Raw genomic sequence first — 16,056 nt, 5'->3', positions numbered from 1 at the left:
ACCCCTTCTCATTACAGAGATGCACATCACCTAATATGCTTAATTGGTAGCAGGCTTTCGAGCCTATACAGCTTGGAGAAAGACAACATGCATAAAGAGGATGATGTGGTCCAAAATACTCATTTGCCTAATAATTCTGCACTCCCTGTATATATATATATACAGTATGTGTGTGTGATATTGTGTGTATGTGTGTGTGTGTATATATATATATATATATATATATATATACACACACACATGTGTGTGTGTGTGTGTGTGATCGCAGCTAGACTTTGATTTATACCAGAGTTCCATTGCTATAATTTATATATACAGGTATACCCTGCTCATACAGCGGGTTAGGGACCGGAGCCCCGCTGTAAAGTGAAAACCGCCTTAAAGTGAAACAAGGCAGTTTTAGCTTTCTTTTCACTTGCCAGTGCGTTTTAAAAACTTAAAAACATGTTTGAACTAACATATATTAGGGGTGCAATAGTGCTACATTTAGTTTAACACTAGCACAGCACAGCATTCAATTAGTATTCAATAAATACTGTACCTGTAAAATAGTGACAATCACTGTAGTACAATGTGCCAGACTATAACACTGAGACACAGATTGCACTGTAATGCTCTAAACAGAGTGAACTAAGCATAACAAAATGGTGCCAGTCACTTTTCTTGCAATCTCACGAAGATTACAGCACTGTTTTAAAATCCTTGGAGGTTGAACTTCAGCTCCACAAAGCGCTGCATTAGCGAAGCGCTGTAAGTGAAGCGCTGTAAAGTGAGGTATACCTGTTATTATATTACATGCCAATCTCAAAATTGACATAAATAAAAATAGATTTAGCTCTATATTAGCTATATAAGTCTTCACACTATAAATACATTAAAAATAAAAAGTTTGTGACATCCAAATCACTACTGCATCAAATTCCTGTCTTCAATTCCTATGTTAAAAAAAAGAAGTATTTTAATCGTCTTTTACATGGTTTTAGATAATTCTGTACTGCTGCTAATTGTTTTGTTTTGAAGACATAATATTTTCTCTTGAGGTTTTGCTGTCAAAAAAAACTTTAAAGCTCTTCTTCCCAACAAAATAAATTCACATAATGAAGGAAATCAGATCTCTGTTAGAACATAAATATCCATAGTAATAGATTTAATAGGATATTCTCCTATGTCTTGATCTAATTGGATATTGTGTGTACTGCACATCTATTTTTATTTAGGATGCAAAATAAGGTTAAGCCTGCGTCAGGGAAGGATGCCTCTTTATTTATAGCATGAACATAATATTAATAAAACCGTTCTAAAAATAGTAGCTCCTGGTTATATAAACAACATTAAAATTGACAGTGTATTATATTAAATATATTTGTTATACATTATTATTTTGTTAATATATAATTATTCTTATTTATTTTTTGTAGTGGTGATGATTTTGTTTCTTTTGTGCTGCATTTATCCTTGCTTAAAGGGCAGTCCACTCCATAATGTTTATTGTTAAAAGAAAGATAATCCCTTTATTACCCAATTCCTCAGTTTTGCATAACCAACACTTTTGTTATATGAATATACTTTTTACCTCTGTGATTACTTTGTATCTTAGCCTCGGCAGACTGCCCCCTTATCTCATGCATGCATTTTAGCCAATCAGTGCTGACTCATAAATAACTCCACAGGAGTGAGCACAATGTTTATCTATATCACACACATGAACTAGTGCTGTCTAGTTGGGAAAAACTAATAAAATGCAATGAGATAAGAGGCAGCCTTCAAGGGCTTTCTTGGTTTAGCTTTAAACAAAAAAATACCAAAAGAACAAAGCAAATTTGATGACAAAAAGTAAATTGGATGTCCTATCTGAATCATGAAAATTTAAATTTTTCTTGACTGTTTGATTTTTGCTTTAGTTTGTCACTTTTTTATGTCCTTATTTTAAACATTTTTTATATTTAAAAAAACAAAACAAAACATGGCTTTGTGTGTGTAATTTGTTGTGGAATATGTGTAACGTTTGCTTAAAGGGATGCTGAACAGTAAATATTAATAGACAGAACAAAGTATTCAAAGGAAACATCCGAATGATATTTAGATGTATTTCTTACAATATTTTAGCTGTTTAATAATGACAATATAAGTGTAAGGATTTGTTCTCTATAAAGTACTCTAGTTTATATTAGATAGGTGCCTTCAGATGTTTTTTTTAGCAATGAATGCCAAACATGGCTGCCGCCGCAAGCAGCATTGGGCTCTTTACGGAGCGGATTTCTTCTTCTTGTGAAAGTGCAAAACACTAAGGGCTCGATTTATCAAGCTCCTACGGCTCACAAGAACTTGCTCGCCGTGATTTATCAAGCAGCGGTCACCAGACCGTTGCTTCCCTAAGCTTTTCGCCACTTCTAAGGGTGGCGGACATTCAATCTCCTCGGTCGAGTATGACCGAGGAGATTGACAGCTCCTGCCCGCGCGTGATTGGCTGTGCGCGGGCAGGGGCGGGATTGCACGCGAGCGCAAAATTGCGCTCGTGTGCAGTGTTGATTACTGCGGGTAATTTCGCCCCGCCAAAGGCGAGCTGAGGCGTACAGGGGCGCGTATATGTGCCCCTGTACGCCTCAGCTTTGATAAATCTAGCCCTAAGATCTGTGCAAATCCAAATTGTTTGCCTGTTGCATTTTCACAAGAAAAAAATAATCTGGCTCCAAAAAGAGGTGAATGTTGCTGACGACAGCCATGTTCGGCATTCGTTTCTAAAAAAACAACACCTAAATGCAAAAGTAATGGGGGCCACAATATTTGATCTAGTTTTCTATTTATCTTGTCTGCTGAAAAACAAATAGGGACAGATTATACAGTATATCGGGCAATAAAATACAGGCTGTGTGGAAAAACCCTGTTAGATAATCTTATGTTCTACGCAGCCTTGTTTGGACAGTCTCTTTTATTGCCTGTTTTATATCTATCCTTAATTGTCCTCAGCAGGAGAGTGAGATAGCAGGAACATTTATATTCAAACATGGGGGCTCCCATTACTTTATAGACAACTTAGTATCATTTTAATAAACCAACAATTTTTCAGAGGTAAATTAGAGGAAAAATGGGACAGAATTACTAATGCCAGTATATTATATATAGTTTTTTTTTTAACTACACATAACTTAATTCATCAAAATTTACATTTCACTCCTGTTGTGAAAAAAAAAACGTACCTTTTAATCTTGACAGCCACTGCATCTCTTCCTCCACCTGTTGCAAAGCCTCTTCCAGGGTCTAAAATGAGGAATCCGGCTTCCTCCAATCACAGCGTTGAATCAGACACTGATTCCCCCGGGGGGGGGGGAAGCCGTTATTGGAGGATGACCTATCCATCATTTCTGATATCAGAAATGGTTTGCGACGATCAGAGGAAGCTGGAGCTGCTGTCAAGATTAAAATGTAAGTTTTTTTTCACAACAGGAGTGAAATGTAAATTTTGATGAATTAAAGTGCCCCTGTTTTTAATCGGATTTTTAAAAACCGGGCACTTTAGCATCAAAATTTACATTCACTTTAATAAAAGAGTCAGGATTTAGATAGAGCATACAATTTTAAAGGGATATTGTTCTCCTTTACCGTAATTTAATAATAAATATTTCCACTTCGTGTTAAAGGGACAGTTCACCCAACAATTGTCTCCCCTTTAAATTGTTCCCAATGATCCATTTTACCTGTTGTAGTGTATAAAATTGTTTACAAGTAGCTCCTTTACCCCTATTTTGGCATTTGAAATAGCTGATTTAGCCTGTGGTATCTCAACCTATACTAAAAGTTTTGATACTGGAGTATATGCTATTGACAGACTTTGTAAACACAGCCAGCAGAAGAAATGACACACTCAGTGGGGTGCAGGATAGTTTAAGTAATACAATGATACTTTTCCATTGTTCTCTCTAAGTATTGAGCTTTAGTTTTCCAGACAAATATAAGATAAGGAAGCAAGTCTGTGTACACAAAGTGTTAACATAATGATATATGGTATTACCTAAAACTCAACCCAATTGTAATAGGCTGTGGCTTAAAAGCACACAACCAGCTATTTCATATACACAAATAAACCGGAAATGCAATTTCTCATCACATTTTATACTCTGCAGCTGGTATAACAATCGTTGAAAATACATTAAGGCAAAAACAATTTTACAGTGTACTGTCCCTTTAAACATGAAAGTGCAGACACAGCTATATTCTACACAGTCATTGGTTACACACTCTAGTAATCCATTTATAACCATTCTTAATTGGCCTCAGCAGAAAAGTAACCTAAGTTACAATATGGCGGTGCCCACTGCTTTTATGATTATCATCCTTTTTTTTTTTTTTTTTTAAACAACCTGTATAATTTTAAGAAATATATGTACACATTATTCTCAGGCTAATCTTTGCTCAAAAATACATAAGTCAAGAAATTATTTATTTAGAGTTTAATGTCCTTTAAAATAACTCGCTTTTAATTCTATTATCTAATTTACTGAATTCTCTTGGTAACCTTTGTTGAAGGAGCAGCAATGCATTATTGGGAACTAGCTACTGACTGAACACATCAGGTCAGCCAATGACAAGAGGGTTTTATATGCAGCCACCAATCAGTGGCTAGCTCCTAGTAGTGCATTGCTGCTCCTTCAGCAAAACATACCAAGAGAATGAAGCAAATTTGATAAAAGAAGTAAATTAGAAAGTTATTTAAAATTGTATATTCTGTCTGTATCATGAAAGAAAAACTTGGGTTTCATGTCCCTTTAACAGTGAAATGTGAAATTAAAGGGACATAAAACCCAAACATTTTACTTTCATGATTCTGATAGAGAATACAATTTTCAAAAAAATTCCTATTTACTTCTATTATCAAATTTGCTTCATTCTCATGTTATTCTTGGATGAACAGATATATAGATAGGTAGCGTGCACATGTCGGCATCACTACATGACAAGAAATAGTGCTGCCATCTAGTGCTCTTCCTAATGTATAACATTGTTATAAAAGTGCTGCCATCTAGTGCTCTTGCTAATGTATAACATTGTTATAAAAGTGCTGCCATCTAGTGCTCTTGCTAATGTATAACATTGTTATAAAAGTGCTGCCATCTAGTGCTCTTGCTAATGTATAACATTGTTATAAAAGTGCCGCCATCTAGTGCTCTTGCTAATGTATAACATTGTTATAAAAGTGCTGCCATCTAGTGCTCTTGCTAATGTATAACATTGTTATAAAAGTGCTGCCATCTAGTGCTCTTGCTAATGTATAACATTGTTATAAAAGTGCTGCCATCTAGTGCTCTTGCTAATGTATAACATTGTTATAAAAGTGCTGCCATCTAGTGCTCTTGCTAATGTATACCATTGTTATAAAAGTGCTGCCATCTAGTGCTCCTGCTAATGTATAACATTGTTATAAAAGTGCTGCCATCTAGTGCTCTTGCTAATGTATAACATTGTTATAAAAGTGCTGCCATCTAGTGCTCTTGCTAATGTATAACATTGTTATAAAGCTGCTGCCATCTAGTGCTCTTGCTAATGTATAACATTGTTATAAAGCTGCTGCCATCTAGTGCTCTTGCTAATGTATAACATTATTATAAAGCTGCTGCCATCTAGTGCTCTTGCTAATGTATAACATTGTTATAAAAGTGCTGCCATCTAGTGCTCTTGCTAATGTATAACATTGTTATAAGTGCTGCCATCTAGCGCTCCTGCTAATGTATAACATTGTTATAAATATGCTGCCATCTAGTGCTCTTGCTAATGTATAACATTATTATAAAGCTGCTGCCATCTAGTGCTCTTGCTAATGTATAACATTGTTATAAAAGTGCTGCCATCTAGTGCTCTTGCTAATGTATAACATTGTTATAAAAGGGCTGCCATCTAGCGCTCTTGCTAATGTATAACATTGTTATAAAAGGGCTGCCATCTAGTGCTCTTGCTAATGTATAACATTGTTATAAAAGTGCTGCCATCTAGTGCTCTTGTTAATGTATAACATTGTTATAAAAGTGCTGCCATCTAGTGCTCTTGCTAATGTATAACATTGTTATAAAAGTGCTGCCATCTAGCGCTCTTGCTAATGTATAACATTGTTATAAAAGTGCTGCCATCTAGCGCTCTTGCTAATGTATAACATTGTTATAAAAGGGCTGCCATCTAGCGCTCTTGCTAATGTATAACATTGTTATAAAAGGGCTGCCATCTAGCGCTCTTGCTAATGTATAACATTGTTATAAAAGGGCTGCCATCTAGCGCTCTTGCTAATGTATAACATTGTTATAAAAGGGCTGCCATCTAGCGCTCTTGCTAATGTATAACATTGTTATAAAAGGGCTGCCATCTAGCGCTCTTGCTAATGTATAACATTGTTATAAAAGGGCTGCCATCTAGCGCTCTTGCTAATGTATAACATTGTTATAAAAGGGCTGCCATCTAGCGCTCTTGCTAATGTATAACATTGTTATAAAAGGGCTGCCATCTAGCGCTCTTGCTAATGTATAACATTGTTATAAAAGTGCTGCCATCTAGCGTTCTTGCTAATGTATAACATTGTTATAAAAGTGCTGCCATCTAGCACTCTTGCTAATGTATAACATTGTTATAAAAGTGCTGCCATCTAGCGCTCTTGCTAATGTATAACATTGTTATAAAAGTGCTGCCATCTAGCGCTCTTGCTAATGTATAACATTGTTATAAAAGTGCTGCCATCTAGTGCTCTTGCTAATGTATAACATTGTTATAAAAGTGCTGCCATCTAGTGCTCTTGCTAATGTATAACATTGTTATAAAAGTGCTGCCATCTAGTGCTCTTGCTAATGTATAACATTGTTGCAAAACTGCTGCCATATAGTTCTGCAGACACGTGCACACTCCTGAACTTGCCTTCCTGCTTCTCAACAAGGGATACAAGAAAATAAAGAATATTTTATAATAGAAGTAAATTGAAAAGTTGTTTAAAATTGCTTGCTCTAGCATGTTCCTTTAAGATTTAAAGATCACTTCCTTCTTTTTTTTTCCCATTACAATTATTGGATGTTCTATTCTACTTGAATAGTTTGTTTACTTTGCAGGGCGCAACAGTTTGCAAGCTGCAAGTTTTTTTTTACATATGTGTGTGTGTGTGTGTATATATATATATATATTTATATTTATTTATTTTTAAAAAATTATCTTATATATTTTTTGTAATTTACCCCTTTGGGATGTGCACCCAAACCTGTCTGGGGTTAACTGCCTGTGGCTCTGTGGACGGTGCAGCTTCCTGAGAGTGCTGTTTATGCACCCAGGGCTGTGCATGTTGCAGGGTCATGGGATGTGTACCCGGTCCGGCCTGAGAGTGCTGTCCCATTTCGTGTTTTGTGTATGTATGTATGTGTGTATATATATATATATATATATATATATCACACCTGTGCTTAAGAGACATGTCATTGACCATCAGTACAATTGTTGGTCTTGTCTACAGTGAAGAAAAAATATTTGATCCCCTGCTTATTTTGTAAGTTTACCCACTGACGAAGAAATGATCAGCCTATAATTTTAAATGGTAGGTTTATTTGAACAGTGAGAGACAGAATAACAACAAAAAATCCAGAAGAATGTATTTAAAAAAAGTTATAAATTGATTTGCACTTTAATGAGTGAAATAATTATTTGACCCCTTTGCAAAACATGACTTATTACTTGGTGGCAAAACCCTTGTTGGCAATCACAGAGGTCAGACTTTACTTGTAGTTGGCCACCAGGTTTGCACACATCTCAGGAGGGATTTTGTCCCACTCCTCTTTGCAGATCCTCTCTAAGTCATTAAGGTTTCAAGGCTGATGTTTGGAAACTCGAACATTTAGCTCTCTCCACAGATTTTCTATGGAATTAAGGTCTGGAGACTGACTAGGCCACTCCAGGACCTTAATGTGCTTCTTCTTGAGCCACTGCATTGTTGCCTTGGCTTTGTGTTTTGGGTCATTGTCATGCTGGAATACCCACCACGACCCATTTTCAATGCCCTGGCTGTGGGGGAAGGAGGTCCTCACCCAAGATTTGACGGTACATGGCCCGTCAATCGTCCCTTTGATGAGGTTAAGTTGTCCTGTCCCCCTAGCAGAAAAACACCCCCAAAGCATAATATTTCCACCTCTATGTTTGACGGTGGGGATGGTGTTCTTGGGGTCATAAGCAGCATACCTCCTACTCCAAACACGGCGAGTTGAGTTGATGCCAAAGAACTCTATTTTGATCTCATCTGACCAGAACACTTTCACCCAGTTCTCCTCTGAATCATGCAGCTGTTCATTGGCGAACTTCAGACGGGCCTGTACATGTGCTTTCTTGAGCAAGGGGGACCTTGCGGGCGCTGCAGGATTTCAGTCCTTCACGGCGTAGTGTTACCAATTATTTTCTCGCTTACTATGGTCCCTGCTGCCTTGAGATCATTGACAAGATCCTTCTGTGGGCTGATTCCTTAACGTTCTCATGTTCAATGAAACTCCACTAGGTGAGATCTTGCATGGAGCCCCAGACCGAGGGAGATTGACAGTTATTTTGTGTTTCTTCCATTTGCAAATAATCGCACCAACTGTTGCCACCTTCTCACCAAGCTGCTTGGCGATGGTCTTGTAGCCCATTCCAGCCTTGTGTAGGTCCTTGTCCCTGGCATCCTTGGACAGCTCTTTGGTCTTGGCCATAGTGGAGGTTTTGGAATCTGATTGATTGCTTCTGTGGACAGGTGTCTTTTTATACAGGTAACAAGCTGAGATTAGGAGCACTCCCTTTAAGAGAGTGCTCCTAATCTCAGCTTGTTACCTGTATAAAAGACACCTGGGAGCCAGAAATCTTGCTGATTGATAGGGATCACATACTTATTTCACTCATTAAATGCAAATCAATGTATAACTTTTTTGAAATGCGTTTTTCTGGATTTCTTTGTTGTTATTCTGTCTCTCACTGTTCAAATAAACCTACCATTAAAATTATAGACTGATCATTTCTTTGTCAGTGGCAAACGTACAAAATCAGCAGGGGATCAAAATTTTTTTTCCCTCACTGTATATTACCTACGTGAGCATTCTGTCCCTAGGGACTAGTTGTCTACAAGCATTTTCTGGTTGTGTTGGTTTTTTTTTTTATGTAACTTAAACTAAATAAAAGAACTCATTTTAATAGTGCTTTTTTCATACCCATGACAGTATAATTTTCCATTTTTATGATGAATCAGCTATTTATTGTGGACAGATTATACAGTTATGTGCCCTGTGTTATACTAAACAAATTGCTTCTAAATTGAGCATTTAGATAAAGTTGTGTAAATTCCAAAAAATTGCATTAAAATTAGTAGAACTGTACATATTTATTTAAAAACAAAGATATGAAATACAAGCCGAGATAAGCATACTCCACTTTGTTACAGTGTTTCTGGCTGTTTCATGTGGTTTGTTTATCTGGTTTTGCAGCCCAGACAGCAAGAATAGACCTCTTTATGGGGATATCCCTATTGTATCATCTGTGGGAAAGTCCTGTTTTCTTAACCTCAAGCTGCAGTGATCCTACAGAACACCCCATTACACAAATGGGGGGGGGGGGACTTGGTGAGATTTATTCATATACTGCAGGAGGTAAGAACCCCTGCTCGTGTTGTAATAGTCTGTAAATGAGAAGATCCCATATTCTGCCTGGAGCAGGGGGAGAGGCCCAACTGCTAATGTCCCCCCTCAGTGGTACACATGGAACATGCCTGGCCAGAGGGATGACCTGTCAGTCTGGGAGGGTGTAATCTGGACGAAAGAGAAAGCATGCAGTGAGGGGTTTGTGTGAGAGATGTCACAGGAGGGATAGGAGTATATAGATAGTGTGACAGGATGAGAGAGGGATTGTGAGGAGTGACAGCAAGGAAATAGTGAAGTTATGTTGTGACTGAGAAAAACAGATCATGGGGGAACAATGATCTAAGAGAAGGAGAACCATGAATGGGCAGTGCTAAAATGCATCATGGGGTTAAGAGCTATAAAGAGATGGACATGGGTGAGAAGACGTCTGGCTGCTGGATAGATGAGTTAATACCACAGGGAGAGGCCGGAAGCCAGTGACCAATGGGATCTCCTGGGGAGAGTGGGCACACAACAGCTGCCCGGGAAGAGATGGAAGAAGGGACCCCAGAATGCCAGTGATCCTAGTATGGAGGTGAGCACAGGCCGGACCCTGTGCCTAAACTGCTTCTAGATCCTGTGTATGCCATTAATGATAGTCTAATCCCATTCAATTCCTATCATCTGTCTCTGTCACTCTCTTCCATATATCCTTTTTTTTTCTGCCCAGTTTTCTCTGTCTTACTCTCCGTGCCATCCTCTCTCTCTGCCCAGATGTAAACTCAGCACCCAGCTACTTTCTGTTTCTGCTACTCTAACCTTGTACATTCCTTTGTGCTCTGCATCTTGTACCAAAATATAGTTCCTTCCTGGATGCTTGTTCTTTCTTCCTTGCTTGTGCTTTATTCTCTGTCTCTCTCCGCTAGTCTGTTGTCCCCTATACACCCTCTCTCTTCTCTTTTTCACCCCATCCTCTCTCCCTTGTGCTGACTTTCAGATGGTCTCAGAATTCCATGTCTCTGATGATGTCTCAGAATTCCATATCTCTGATGATGTCTCAGAATTCCATATCTCTGATGATGTCTCAGAATTCCATATCTCTGATGATGTCTCAGAATTCCATATCTCTGATGATGTCTCAGGATTCTGTGTCCATCCCTTGTCTCTCTCATGCTCTCGCTATCTCTGTATCATTCTCTGGGTTCCAAGCCATGTGTTTTTTCTTGGCACACTGCTCACACCCTACTGTAAATGCTCTGACTCTGCAGATCTGTCCCTGGCTCTTTGTATCTCTACATTAACATCAGTATCAGCATCCTGTGCTCTATGGTAGGGACCACTCAGTTGTATCTCTACATTCCTGTACCCTATTTTAGCTTTAAAGCAACGCCCTGGCAGTTAGATTGCAAGCTTTTTAGAGCAGGGCTCTCCACCTCCTGTATCATTTAGTATGCCATTTCTAATATTTAGATTGAAATCCTTTATATGTGTAAAGTTTTACCCCCATGATCATTTATTCTGTGCTACTAAATATGTTAACACAAATATAACCATACGCCAGCCTTTGTCAGTTTCTTCCGGTAGAGATTATCAGGCAATATCCCTATTTGTGCTGTCCTGCCATACCTCATTATGCTTCTCTCTGCCAGGGAGAGTCTGGTGCCAGCAGCAGGCCGCGTCGCCTATTCTGGAGACTGCGCCAACGATGGAAGCTCCTAGGTCTCTTTGAGATTGACAAGGAACATGAGTTTTACCCCCTTACTCTAGATCTGAAGGAGGGCCTGAGAGAGGCCGTTCAGGATGCCATCCGCAGCGATGCCAAGGTGGGTACAACTCCAATTTTTGCTGTCACTCTGTCTTTCTTTCTCTTACTCTCTTTAAAGTTTTCTGATTTTAATGTCCCTTTAAAGGACCACTAAATTAAGTAGAATTGCATAATTAACAAGTACATAATAAAAAGACAATGATTTATCGTCTACTCTGCATTTCAAATAAGTAGTAGATTTCTGACAAATTCATTTTTTCTCTCATTTCCGGCCCCCTGTATCATGTGACAGACATCAGCCAATCACAGACTAGTATACGTATACCTTGTGAGCTTGTGCACATGCTCAGTAGAATCTTGTTCCCCAGAATGTATGAATATAACAAAATTGTGCAAAATTTGATAATAGAAGTAAATTGGAAAGTGTCTTAAAATTGCTGCTCTTCCTGAATCCTAAAGTTTACTTTGACTTGAATGTCCCTTTAATACATTTGAAGATTTTATATTTTTTTACACCTATTTGTCCCGCAAGCTACATCTTTACCAGTAATATCTTTTCAGCCATATTCAAAATCAAAGTATAGGCAGACCTGATACATTATTTTTAAAGCTTTGAAATGAAGACTTTAAATGCTAAACAGCATTATAAACCTAATAAAATAATCACACAACTCAGACTTCACTTGCATTTTTCTGCAAACAGTTCTTTCTATGCATTCCAATCTGGACTGATTTATAGACAGGAAGATCTTGTTCCTTTGAAATCTGCTCGATAGCTCAGGTCTGGTTAAACTGTTTAATTTCAGCTTCCTTGGCTTTGCTGCAACACAAGCGGACAGCTCCACCTACTGGCTATTTTAATAAATGCACTGATTCTCAATACTTTTCAATAGCAGTCACATAACTGGAAAAAAAGGTTGTTATTCTGAAACGGTGTAAATTGAACCGTTGTAAAACGAGGGCCACCTGTATTCTCTTTAGTCAGTGATTGTAATGATTTGTACATTTCAGTAGTTAAATACGGAAGCACCAAGCAGCCCATTAATGATTAAAATATATCTACGTTATATAAAATGAAGATCCTTCCCCTTGGTGGTGCCATAGGTTTTTTTTTTCAGCTGCTTGCTGACAAATCCCGTTGTAAGTAATGAGGCAAAAAGACAAAGGTACGTGCTAAAAAATACGTTTTTTATGGCACCAAATCTTTAGAAGTTCTGCTACAACGGGACATTTAAAGAGATACTAAACCCTAATTTGTTCTTTAATGATTCAGATAGAGCATGCTAGTTTAAGCAACTTTCTAATTTACTCCTGTTATCATTTTTTTCTTCTTTCTCTTGCTATCTTTATTTGAAAAAGCAGGAATCTAAGCTAAGGAGAAGGCCCATTTTTGGTTCAGCACCTGGGTTGCGCTTGCTGATTGGATTCAATTTTCAGAGCAAAGATTAACCTGAGAATAATTTGTACATGTATTTTTAAAAATTATATTAGTTGTTTAACTATTGAAAACTAAGAGTAAAGTTAATGAATATAAAGCAGTGGGCGCCGCCATATTGTAACTTAGGTTTCGTTTTCTGCTGAGGCCAATTAGTAATGGTTATAAATGGCTTACTAGAGTGTGTAACCAATGACTGTGTGGTATACAGCTGTGTGTGTACTTTCATTGTTAACATGAATTGGAAAGCCCACAATATACAGAATTAAATTACAGGAAAGGAGAACTAAATAAATCAAATATATTGCAAAGTTGTTGTTACTACATGTAATTAAACAATTTATATTAATATCTTGAGGTGTTTAAAGGGACACTGAACCCAAATTTTTTCTTTCATGAATTCAGATAGAGAATGCAATTTTAAGCAACTTTCTAATTTACTCCTATTATCAAATTTTCTTCATTCTCTTGGTAGCTTTATTTGAAATGCAAGAATGTAAGTTTAGATGCCGGCCCATTTTTGGTGAACACACTATGTTGTTCTTTCTGATTGGTGGATAAATTCATCCACCAATGAACAAGTGTTTCCATGGTTCTGAACCAAAAAATAGCTTAGATGCCTTCTTTTTCAAATAAAGAAAGCTAGAGAACGAAGAAAAATTGATAATAGGAGTAAATTAGAAAGTTGCTTATAATTACATGCTGTATCTGAATCACGAAAGAAAAAAATTTGGATTCAGTGTCCCTTTAATGTCCCTTTAATGGGAGCCATTTCACCAATTTTTAAATATGTAAAGTATTATTTTTCCTATAAAATTTTTTTTTTAATAAATAAAATAACTAACTTACAAGTTGGTTATGCGCAGAGATACAAGCATTTGTATGGCGTTGGTGCAAATACACAAACTTTTACTTGTTTCTTTCATGTGTAGCGCTGGATTTTCTGATAAGATTACGGCCTCTATTTAACAAGGTCTGGCGGACCTGATCCGACAGTGCGGATCAGGTCCGCCAGACCTCTCTGAATACGGAGAGCAGTACGCCGCCAATGGGCCGCCAGCAGGGGGTGTCAATCAACCCGATCGTACTCGATCGGGTTGATTTCCGGCGATGTCTGTCCGCCTGCTCAGAGCAGGCGTACAGGTTATGGAGCAGCGGTCTTTGTGACCGCTGCTTCATAACTGCTGTTTTCTGGCGAGTCTGAAGACTCGCTAGAAACACGGGCCATCAAGCTCCTACGTGTCCATTTGTATGAATCCTAAGTCATAGTTTTTGTTGGAATTTTTGTTGAATAAGCATGAAAATACGCACGACTAGTCCCATATAGACGCGCATTTTGGGTAAATACATTAGCTTCTCACTCTCTGTATGTCTCGGCAGTCTTCAGCTGTCTCTTGGAAATTCCTGTGTCATAATATGCTTTGTCTTCTTCCCCAGGCCTCGCTCACAGATGATGATTACAGAGCGAAACTGACACAAGCTCACGAGGTAAGCTTCCTCACGCGTATTTTGTTCATAACATCCCCTTGTCACCTTTTTTGCAGGTATTCCCTGTCCCAGAGTCGTTTTTCATTCCCGTTTTGTTGTCTCCATCAGGGATTCGTGATGAGGACCTACGCGGGCCCTGTTTTCTCTCAATTTCGCCATTCTCTGGGGTTGTCTGAGGAGAGGTTACCAGCGTTCGTTGGCATCTTGCAGCTGCTATCTACAGTTCATTAGCAATTCCAAGAGCAAAGCGGACTTCTTCCTCACGTGAGATCATAGAAGATATGCTGGGTCTGAGAATAGCAAAACATTATGTATACTTATGTCCTTATGGTATATATTGTGCATTACCCACGGTTCTCAGAAGGATCTGCTCACAAACACTTAAAATTAAAGGGCCATTAACGGAATATTTTTATGTATTTTTTCTTTCATGATTCAGATAGAGCATACAAATTTAAACACCTTTCTAATTTACTTCTATTATTAATTTCTCTTCATTCTCTTGGTATCCTTTGTTGAAAAGCAGGGACGTAAGCTGAGGAGCTGGCTCATTTCTGGAGCACTATATGGCAGCAGTTTTGCAAGAATGTTATCCATTAGCAAGAGCACAAGATGGCATTTCCTGCTATATAGTGCTCCAGATGCCTATCTAAGTATCTCTTCAACATAGAATATTGTTAGAACAAAGCACATTTGATAAAAGAAGTAAATTGAAAAGTTGATTAAAATTAAAAGTCCTATGAAATGAAATGAAATTAAATGAAAGTATAATTTATACTAGACTGTCCCTTTAAATACAATAAAATTGCATAATTGACAATACATAATAAAAAGACAATGCAATAGTACATTGAATTTCAAATGAGTAGTAAATGTTTTTGGCGTCAAATTTCAAAGTTAATTCAATTTTTCCCTCCCCCTGTATCTTGTGACTGCCATCAGCCAATCTCAAAAACACATGGTGTATATACTGTGTACTCTTGCACATGATCAGTAGGAGCTGGTGCCTCAGAAAGTGTGCATATAAAAGGATTGTGCACATTTAGATAACGGAAGTGTATTGGACAGTTGTTTAAAATGTCATGCTCTATCTGCATCGTGATAATTTAATTTTGACTTTAGTGTCCCTTTAATGTGTCAAGTTATACAAATATAATTATTATTGCAGTTGCCAGTACAGTTTACAATATTATTGGAAATCAAATTTTCTCTTGTTAAGTGTATCCAGTCCACGGATCATCCATTACTTATGGGATATATTCTCCTTCCCAACAGGAAGCTGCAAGAGTCCACCCACAGCAAAGCTGCTATATAGCTCCTCCCCTAACTGCCATTACCAGTCATTTCTCTTGCAAGTCTCAACATAGATAGGAGGTCGTGAGAGTCTGTGGTTTTTTATACTTAGTTTATTTCTTCAATCAAAAGTTTGTTATTTTTAAATGGCACCGGAGTGTGCTGTTTATCTCAGGCAGTATTTGGAAGAAGAATCTGCCTGCGTTTTTTTCTATGATCTTAGCAGACGTAACTAAGATCCCAGTTGCTGTTCTCACACATTTGAGGAGTGAGGTACTTCAGAGGGGAATGGCGTGCAGGTTTTCCTGCAAATAAGGTATGTGCAGTAAAATATTTTTACTAAGGAATGGAAATTGACTAAGAAAATACTGCTGATACCGAAGTAATGTAAGTACAGCCTTTTAAATGCAGTGAAAGCGACTGGTACCAGGCTGATTGATAGAGATATATGCTAAGGGTATGTGCAGTAATATAATTTTCATAAG

General features: G+C 37.7%; 1 protein-coding gene across 1 annotated transcript in view; it reads left to right on the top strand.

The window, feature by feature from the left end:
* The window catches only part of LOC128644202 (phosphatidylinositol 4-phosphate 5-kinase-like protein 1), a 34,749-nt gene that overhangs the window by 2,940 nt on the left and 15,753 nt on the right, over positions 1-16,056 (top strand). Inside the window, 4 exon segments of the mRNA XM_053696900.1 lie at positions 11,240-11,413; positions 14,228-14,278; positions 14,387-14,458; positions 14,460-14,542. Of these exon segments, the coding sequence (XP_053552875.1) occupies positions 11,240-11,413; positions 14,228-14,278; positions 14,387-14,458; positions 14,460-14,542 (380 nt within the window).

This window comes from Bombina bombina, unplaced genomic scaffold (genome assembly GCF_027579735.1).
Source record: "Bombina bombina isolate aBomBom1 unplaced genomic scaffold, aBomBom1.pri scaffold_1885, whole genome shotgun sequence".
Classification (NCBI taxonomy): domain Eukaryota; kingdom Metazoa; phylum Chordata; class Amphibia; order Anura; family Bombinatoridae; genus Bombina; species Bombina bombina.
Note: the sequence above shows the minus strand (reverse complement) of the source record. Positions and strands in the feature narration are given on the sequence as shown.